The sequence below is a fragment of the Salmo salar genome, chromosome 29 (assembly GCF_965601325.2).
Source record: "Salmo salar chromosome 29, fSalSal1, whole genome shotgun sequence".
Taxonomy (NCBI): Eukaryota; Metazoa; Chordata; class Actinopteri; order Salmoniformes; family Salmonidae; genus Salmo; species Salmo salar.
Genome location: NC_138319.1, coordinates 28,824,833 through 28,835,000, shown reverse-complemented (window position 1 = coordinate 28,835,000; position 10,168 = coordinate 28,824,833). Strand labels below are relative to the sequence as shown.

Genomic DNA, 10,168 nt, shown 5'->3' with positions numbered 1-10,168 from the left:
AACAATAGTATCCAGGACAGACCATCAACTAACTGTAGTGTCTAGGACAGACCCTCAACTAACTGTAGTGTCTAGGACAGACCCTCAACAATAGTATCCAGGACAGACCCTCAACCAACTGTAGTATCCAGGACAGACCACAAGAAGGTGTAAGAGGATAATGAAGAACACTTGGCAGGAGTATGGTGGTCAGAACAGAGTGAATACTTAAATCAGGAGTCAGGAGTATTGTTAGATCTAGAAGCCTGTGTAGCATAATCCAATGTACCTGTAGAGCTAGAGGAGGCATTTACACCAGGGGTTGGAACTGGTTCACAGAACCAAAAAATAACACAATATTTAGAGGAACAGAATCAGAACCGGTAACAAGTGATCTGTACTGTTCCGGAAGACAACTGTTATTTAAAAGCATGGGAACCGGTTAATAAAGTTTTTACATTCTGTGCATTTTTTTTTTCAGTCCCCCCAAAAAACAAAGTGCATATACTGTACAAAGCCCTCCCTTGGTCACTCAGAAACGTATTCCAGTGTCTGCCTGCCAGATGAGTATCTTTGCCAGTGTGTGCAAGCTGTGTGTTAGCAAGCTACTCTTTTCACACTTATTTGTGAAGTAATTTCATGTTCAGCTAAATGTTAAAAAAACATATTGAAGTTTAAAAAGGAACATAAACGTAACGATGATGCTGTGAGTCGAGAAGCAGGTGCAACGTTTGTTTTATTAAACATGAAACGAGACAGTGTATGTGGCAACATAGCATGAACAATACCGACTGAGGAATGAACGAGGGACAGATAAAGGGGAGGTAATGGAGTCCAGGTGTGAATCATAATGATCAGCAGCTGTACGTAATGATGAATCCCAGGACCGTTGGTTAGTACTCCGGCGACGAACGGGAGAAACAGCAGTAGACATGACAGTACCCCCCCCCCCAGGTTGGTCTGGGCGGCAAAGGTGGAAGTCACAGATGATGTCCAGAATGTCCTCCACTGGAACCCGACACCGCTCCTCTGGGCCATACCCCTCCCAATCCACCAGTGACTGTAGCCGACCCCCACGACGCCGGTAGTTCAGTAGGGATCTGACAACATACGCCGGACTCCCCTCTATGTCTGGGGGGGGGGGGGGGGGACGACAGCATCAGCTAGTGGAACTGGAGCCACCGGCATGAGAAGGGAAACATGAAAAGAGGGTGAGATAATAGTGACTGGGAAGCTGTAACCTATACGTCACCTCGTTGACCCTCCGGAGAAGCTTGAATGTCCCCACAAACTGGGGTCTCAGTTTCTTGCAGGGCAGGCAGAGTGGGAGGTTCCTGGTAGAAGCCAGACGTGATCCCAGAGTGGAACACTGGGGTCTCACTGCAGTGGCGGTCTGCCTGTTCCTTTTGACGGTGGACGGCATCAAACCACTCATCAACCGCAGGAGTGTCGGTCTGGCCCGGGGTCCACGGAGCCAGAGCTGGCTGAAAAACCAGAACACACTAGAAGGGGGTCAACCCAGTGGAGGAGTGATGTATCTAGTTCTGGGCATACTCTGCCCATGGAAGGAATCGTGCCCACTCACCCTGCCAGTCCTGACAGTGACTCCTCAGGAACCTCCCCAGCTCCTGGTTCACCCTTTCCACCTGCCCGTTGGACTGAGGCCGGTACCCGGAATTGAGGCTGACCATGACCCCGAGCTTCTCCAGAAAGGCCCTCCATACTCATGATGTGAATTGGGGGCAACGGTCGGGGACGATGTCCTCCGGAAGGCCATAATGCCAGAAGACCTGCTGGAATAGTGCCTCAGTGACCTGGAGAGCAGTGGGGAGACCAGGAAGAGGGATTAAAACGGATTTAGAAAATCTATTGACCACCACCAAAATGGTGATGAAACCATCAGAGGAGAGATTGGTTAAAGTCAATGGATAGATGTGACCAGGGTTGCTCGGGCATGGGAAGCGACAGGAGCTTCCCTGCTGGAGCATTCTGGGAAGACTTGGTTTGAGCACATACGGAGCAGGAGTTGACATAGTGAGTGACGTCCTGCGCTATCATGGGCCACCAGTATTTCCCAGAGATGGACTGGATAGTGTGAAACACCTGGATGTGAAGCGACGACAGCTGTGTGTGCCCAGGTCAGCAGCCGGTCCCGCTCGCTAACCTGAGCGGGTTGCTGAATGGGTTGTTGTGCTGGCTCGACTGGTTAAAAAGTATCCTCCGCTAGTCGAAGCCAACGCCTCTGGGGGTTGTTCTAGACGTTGCAAACTGCGAAGTACTTCTTCATAGCCGTCCCCAGTTGTGCCAGCTGGTCATGGTGTTGACGTAGAAGATGAGCTTGTTCGTCGACCGTCAGAGACATTTGATATTCCTGCTGCTTCCATAGTTTTGTGAGTCAGTATTCTGTAACAATGACGCTGTGAGTCGAGAAGCAGGTGAAACGTTTAATCAAACATGAAACGAGACAGCGTAACAGTGGCGATATAGTATGAACACAGGAACAAAACCACCTGAGGAATGAACGTAAGGGAGGGACAGATAAAGGGGAGGTAATGAGGAAGGTAATGGTGTGAATCATAATGATCTGCAGATGCGCGTAATGATGGATGCCAGGTGTGCGTAATGATGGATGCCAGGTGTGCGTAATGATGAATCCCAGGACTGGGGTTAGGGGAGGAGCAGGGGTAAACGTGACAACAAAGAAACAATATAAACCGTTAGTGTTTTAGGGTTTCAACCGGTTCAGAACTTTATTTTTTGGTCGGAACAGTGGAACGGAACAAGAACAAAAATAATGGTTCTGTTCAGAGTGAAACGATTAGAACATTTTGGTTCCAACCGAAACGTAAACATCCGTACTGCTAGACTTAGCCTTGACGGCATGTTAACTAGTGTATGATGTGTGTACTTCTGTTTGGTGAGTAATCCTCCGTCACATATTGTCTCTTATCCCAGAAACCACTGCCAATGAGAGAGGCTTGTCTGAGAGCAGTCCCCTTACCACAGGAGAGACCTTGTCGACAAATGTCAACATCCTCACCCCCTAACATGTTCCCGCGGCCATGCCAGAGACTGCATGACCTACACAGCTGGTGGATGGAGCAGCAGTACAATGAGTAGGTCTACCTGAGGCCTTGGGATGAGACCTGGCAGGACTGACGTTACTCACCATCAGCTGGCCTGAAAGTGATCCACAGTTACAGCAGTGAACTGTAATATTTAGGACACATAACTTCCTTCACTGATATTGGCCTTTTTAGAGATTGTCTGTTTTTACCTACCTGTGGTGAGCAGTATGTCAAAACTACTCCAGGAGATAAAAAAAATAAAAAATATGTTTGACAAAAATAAATCTAAGTAATGAATGTTGAAGAACTTTAATTATATCCAGAAAATAGTTGGCAACCATATCCTTGGTGGATATCCGTGGAGAGTATGTGGAGGGGAGGCCAATTCATTGTCATGTCATTCATACAGACTTTAAAGATCTAATCGGCCAACCAGTAAAATGCTACAAAGTCAGACAGATTCACTGAGTTTGTTCAGTCATTATCTGCTGGCCTTGCAGTCTATCCATGACATTTTGCTTTAGCACAGTCGCTGCTTTGTCTTGCAAACCAAGCTCAGTCACAACTTCACAGTGTTTGTCTAGAGCAGAAAGTCCCCATCTAATGTGTAAATGTTTCACAATGCAATACACTTTGCCCTACAATTATATGGCCAATAGTAAAGAAACTGAATGACAAGCACAGGTACTGTATTCTTTGCAATCCATTAAGAGGGAGAGGAGTTTGTTTCCACAACGATAAACCTGTGGTCTGGTCTCCATGGAGATGGCCTGGGTTCTGGTTTCCATGACATTAAGGGGTCTGATGTTGATGGTGATTCTGCTGTGGACTGTCACATCCACAGATGGGGAAGGTGAGTAACAACCATCATCAGTCTGTCTTAGTTCATCTGTCGTTACCTTCTGTCTGTCTCAAAGAATTATATTCCAAAATAACTCCAATAGATGTAGGATCTTAATTTGATCACTCTTTTGTTGCTGTGAATTTTCTTGCACAGTAGGAAATGCAAAGCTTTAGTGTACTCAATTTCAAAAATGGCTTAACTATAATCCACATAATAATTCACATTTCCTGTTGGTGCAGGATTATTTTTACTGATGTAGCAAACTGGCTGTGTAGATCCTACATCTGTAGTCCTAGGTCTGTTTGAAAGTAAGTGCTGAGCTAGCATCAGCTGGGAGGAGGGAAATTGTTATCACACAGGACTGACAGGGTTTTACTGATATAAACCCACTGGAATCACCTTATATGAGTTTAACTGAAAATAAACAAGCTTCTCTGAAACATGAATTACTTAATTCAAGAGCAGACTTCTCCTGTTGTGCGTAGTGATCTTTGGCCACTTCCACCCTAAAGCAAAGTGTTATACAAATGAATGGTCATGTGATTGACATGAGGTCTCATCAATGTCTCTCTGTGATTGTTTGAACAACTTCAAAGTAGGAATCAGTGATTCAATTTAACAGACAAGACAGGCTAAGATGGTTTATCAATGTAAATGATTGCTGAATGGGCGTGTGGTGTTATTAGAGGCATGAAGGAAGTGTAGTCATTCAGGTCTGACTGGAGTCTTTACTTTAGATTGTGATTTTAGTTAGAGGTTAGGTGCTGTCGGTGTGGAGGGGGGCGGGTGGAGGACCGAGGAGGACCACAATGACAGATTAGACTCAGGTTAATATTAATAATAATAACAGGTTACTCACTTTACCAAGGTATCTGACTATTGGGGAGTATAGGAGTCTGTTTTTGAAACCCCTTTTGTCCAGATCCTCATTGAACGTGTGTGCGTGTGTGTTTATTGTGTGTTCTCAGAGGATTGTGTCCTGCCCTGCAGCTTCCAGCGTGGCAGTGAGGAAGTCATCCACTGGCTGCAACCAGAAGACAAGGACCTGACCGTCCACTCCTACTACTACAGTACAGATCAGCTCAAACAGCAGAGCCAGCCTTACAGAGGGAGAACAGCCCTGTTCAATGACCAGATCCCCAAAGGAAACGCTTCACTACTGCTGAGAGGGATCACACTCCAGGACCAGGGCAGATACAAGTGTTACACCAGCACTATTAAAGACAACAATGAGTCCTTCGTTAACATAGCAGTGGAGGGTACGGAATGTCTGTCTGCCTGTCTGTCTATGATGATCACTTCATGGCTGCTCCATGTGTAATGTCTACTTTGTTGCAGCTCCAGTCCGCTTGGTGGACATACAGTTATCAGATGACATCATCACCTGCAGTTCTACAGGTATCTACCCCGAGCCTAAACTCACCTGGTCCACTGACCGCCCCCCTCTGACCTTTCATTTGACCCTGGAACCATCCAGAACTCCACCAGCATCAAGGTGGATGACCGGGGCCTCTATGACATCACCAGCACAAAACAGTTTAGCAGAGACCGAACCAACATCTGTACCGTGACCTCTGGGACAGTAGAAAGGACAGCAACCCTGAAACAGCAAGGTAAACAATTGATCAACCTATTAATAAAAAAACTCATAAATCTATGAGTAAATTATATTTATCTGGATGCAAACTGTACAAAAACAAGACGTCAAATCAAGCTAAAAATGCTGTTTCTCATGACATAATTTCAGATCCGGTCGAATGGCACACCAATGGCACACCTCAGATGCAGGTTGACGACCAGTGGAAGGAGCAGGTTCAGAGTTTGTCTGACTCTGGCAGCCTTCAGCTCCACAAGTTAACCATGGTCCACCAGGGGACCTACAGCTGTGAACTCTCTACTGCCAGAGACACACACCTGATCCTCACCTACCTGCAGATCACACCTGATAAACTATCTGATGGTACAAAGTTTACTTTTACTGTTTCCCCTCACTGTAAGTCACAGGATCACATTAAACAATACAACTGATACTCTGTATTTTCTCCTTCAGTTTCAGATGGACTGAGTCCAGGTTCAATCACTGGTATAGCAGCAGCAATTATAGCAGCAGCAATTATAGCAGCAGCAGTGATATGTTTCAGGCTGAGAGGTAAGTTATGATGATGACATCATAATCTGTTGAACCATTTAACACAACCACCTCCTGATGAACAGAGAGGAGGGTTACATTGGTGGCTTTTAATGAACAGCATTGAGTTTCTGCTATTTTACTGCCTCCCATCTCGTAGCATTCTGCCCCCAATGTAGAAGCAACACGGTCATCTGAAGAGGGAGAGGCACTCTCTGCCACAGGTAGACGTCCATGGAATATTCATGTCCTTATGGTTACATTTATTTACTCATACTAGCTGTTTGTGTGTCTGAATCCTGCTAACTCACCCTAAACTCACCTATCCCCCTCCAGCAAATACAAATGGTCCAAATGAAAACGGTCAGAGTGGAATACCACTTCAGAATGGAGAAGAAAGAGAGGAAGACATAGAAAGACAAGAACAAGGTCAAGGAGAAGAGGGATCAGCCACATCAACCATACTAATGCCTTGAATCAACATTAAGAAAATGTTCCATTAAAACACAAAACATTAGTAATATTCAGAGAACTAACCAATGTTTTGAATCTCACTGACATCATGCCACAAAAAATGTATTGCTGCAAAGAAATCACTACTAAAGGACACCAATAAGAAGAAGAGACTTGCTTGGGCCAAGAAACACGAGCAATTGACATTAGACCTGTGGAAATCTGTCCTTTGGTCTGATGAGTCCAAATTTGAGATTTTTGGATCCAACTGCTGTGTCTTCATGAGACGCAGAGTAGGTGAACGGATGATCTCTGCATGTGTGGTTCCCCTCATGAAGCATGGAGGAGGAGGTGTGATGGTGTGGGGGTGCTTTGCTGGTGACACTGTCAGTGATTTATTTCGAATTCAAGACACACTTTACCAGCATGGCTACCACAGCATTCTGCGGAGACACACCATCCAATCTGGTTTGGGCTTAGTGGGACTATCATTTGTTTTTCAACAGGAAGAAGAAAGAGAGGAAGACATAGAAAGACAACAACAAGAACAAGGTCAAGGAGAAGAGGGGTCAGCCACAGCAGACATACTAGTGCCTCAGACAGAAGGAGAGGACATTGATCCTGGGTAAGACAAAAATGACATTCTAGAACTCTCTGGTGGGTAAGCAGAGTCAAAAGTCAAGAAGAATGTGAGAAGAAATGTGTCAGTGTTCTACAGGATGGGGTCATGGTCTCTCTTAGAAAGAGACAATGGCTATTATTGATTAGCCAATACATTGATGACCAAACCACTACTGGTTTAGACACTAGGCACTTGTTGAGACCTGAAAGAATTCAGTAACTATAACTATAAACAATAATTAAAATTACACCTACAGAAGACAAGGTGAAGCTATAATCATATTCCTTTAGGATCCATATGGAGTGGCAAGCAGGGGTTGTTTCTGGACCAGCCTCATCTTTGACTTTAAAAAGAAGAATATGAGAAGAAATGTGTCAGTGTTCTACGGGATGGTCTCATTCAACTTCATTGTGTCTTGGATAAGCCTGTCAGCTTTTACACACACTGAATGGACAGGACAGGAAAGGACCTGTTTCATTATCACAAGTAACTTGCTGGCATGTTAATCAATCAATTTCAATACATTATTAAGTTGATTGATTGTGGGACATGGGTTTTTAAGTTTTAGTTACATTTATTGTGTGTGTATGCATGCATTTTGCTATGGGATGAGGAACTAGCTACACTGTGATAAAGTTTATTTACTGTAGCATCACACCCTCACCTTGATGAATGCAGGTGATCTTTACCTGTATGTAACATGATCCCTCTAGAAGTCCCAGACAGTCTCTCTCTGAAGAGAGAGGAGCTATAGTAGCAGGAACAATAAGTTACCTGAAACAGAATGGGAAGCTGTGATGATAACAACCATAGTCAGCCTCTATTGAGCCATTTAACACACCATAATGTTATACATTTAGAATGATATTGGCTATTGGTTTTGATTGAGTTCTACAGAGATAAAGTCACCAGCAACTGAATGTGAGATAACTGCCTCCACCACAGGTACTGTAGGACTGTTGTCTGTATCCAGTGATATAACTCTGTTTAGGAGATTAAATGAAACCGACTTATCCACATATCTTTCTCTGCGCAGCTAATGAAAACGGTCCATTTGGAAAACTACTTCTGAATGGGGGACAAAAAGGGGGAGATATTGACGAACAACAAGGAGAAGAGCTAACGTAGCAGCAATACTGTTGCACTGCCTCATGAATCAAGGTTGACCTAGAGGTGAAAATGGACCTTATTCACAGTGGACATTCAAACGTCTAGCAGCAGACTAATATGTTTCCTATGCTGACCAAAAGAGACTTTTAAAACCAACAGAAGATTCACCTAGGCTGGAGTTACTAGTCAAATAACACTGATTGGTTTCTTAACTTTGGTTAATTATATTCTTTTCTGTGAATTTAAAGGCTGTCCTATTATCCTAATGAGAAAAGATTCATCCAAGCCTTATCATTCCACATAATGCTATGAACAATGTTATTAAATATGTTAACTTTACTATCCTTTGTTTGCTTCTATTTAACGTTGCCTGCTCAACTCAAACCTCTGTTTTCCACCTCTTAACATTTGGATCAGTGAGTAGATCTAGTGAATACTGCCTGGTCTCCAAGGATACACTGCACCTGTGTCTGAAAGTTTGTTGGTGCATTACAGAGCCTGCATGGTATTCATGGGAACTGTCCACAGGTGAATGCAACCTTCTCCTGATCTCTTGGTTCCACATCAACCTGCCAGTAACCAGAAGACATTGGTCTAATACCGTGTGTCCTGCTTGGGACTGGCCAGTGACTCCTGGATTCTGGGAGGGGGCTTACAACCTTGCAGGACCATGTGCTGAACTTGTGTTCATGTTGGTGAAAGATAAATGTCCCTCTGGAGATTCTGAGGTCAGTTTTGTATTCTCATTCCGGGTTTAGAATAAGACTTTCAGAAGGGAAATCTGATCGTAGATCTGTGCCTAAGGGCAACTCCTACTCAGAGATGGATCAGGTCAAAGACAGCCAAACATTGCCATCTAGTGGCCTTACAGCCTCGGCTTCATATGTCTTTTCCTGACTGAACGCAGATACAATAGGGTCTAGGCCATGAGTTCCCAAACGTATTCTCATTCTGATAACTGAAAATTCTCACGACCCCAACCATGTAATTAAAAAAAGATGTAATTAACAGAAAATATTAACTTTTTTATTTGGGGCTATGGCAGTCAATTGAAGAACATTGTAACAGTATTTCTAGTTGTCTTAACTCACCATCACATAATTGTAATGTGGGACTATGATAGTCAATTGCAAAGTAGTCTGACACAATGTTTCTTATCTCACCACCACTAATGAGTTGGGTGTGCTTGATGCATGTTGTGTAGGAGATTCTCAAAGTCAGGGGGCGTGGTCGACATTGAGCACCTTATCTCTGGTGTCACATCCAACCTCGATCGATATTTGGTTTTAATGCAGACGAGAACACTGATGGTGCTTTCAAGACTACTGGGAACTCAGAAAAATCATGACGTCAGTGATCTTCAGGTTGGAAAGTCGGAGCTCTAGAAACAGGCCTGAGTTCCCGAGTTGGAATTCTGAGTCAAAACTATTTATTTTCCCATTTGCTTTGAACGCACTGAAGTCGGAAGCCAGAGATTTCCGAGTTCCCAGTTAATTAAGACGCGGCATTAATGTTCAGAGGGCGACAGCAGTGTACTGAGTCAGGAACCAAAACTCCTCCGTAATGACACGTGAACGCATTCAGTCACATGACAGCTTGATCAGCTGTTCGATTTCACTTTTCACGTCACCTCACATAAAGCAACTCATTTGCATAACATTGTGTAATAGGCTGAGAGACTTTCGAACGTGTAAAACATTACAATAGCATCTCACGGCGTATAGCGAACACAAGTCAATGCATGTGCATCTCGGCCGTCACAGCCAAAGTCCATTTGGAGAGCATAAGCTCTGGAGTCGTTCAGTCAATTCCTCTTGATTACAAGCAATAGCATGAATTATTTGTTTCACAGTGTTATTTGACAAAGGTATTGATGTGAGTTTCTGTGCCTCTGTCTCCCCACACATTGTTTTCACCATAACAATTGCTGCCGGTAATATCAAAGTCTCTGTAATAGTGTGTGG

General features: G+C 44.1%; 2 protein-coding genes across 2 annotated transcripts in view; both read left to right on the top strand.

The window, feature by feature from the left end:
- LOC106590507 (HERV-H LTR-associating protein 2) overlaps positions 1-3,344 on the top strand; it is a 9,374-nt gene extending 6,030 nt beyond the window's left edge. Inside the window, exon 8 of the mRNA XM_014181593.2 lies at positions 2,935-3,344. Coding sequence (XP_014037068.1) covers positions 2,935-3,026 — 92 coding nt within the window. The 3' untranslated portion in view covers positions 3,027-3,344. The remainder of the gene's footprint in view (positions 1-2,934) is intronic.
- Positions 2,959-10,168, top strand: part of LOC106594497 (HERV-H LTR-associating protein 2) — a 27,258-nt gene continuing 20,048 nt past the window's right edge. Inside the window, exons 1-2 of the mRNA XM_082970779.1 lie at positions 2,959-3,095; positions 3,759-3,900. Of these exons, the coding sequence (XP_082826905.1) occupies positions 3,807-3,900 (94 nt within the window). The 5' untranslated portion in view covers positions 2,959-3,095; positions 3,759-3,806. The remainder of the gene's footprint in view (positions 3,096-3,758; positions 3,901-10,168) is intronic.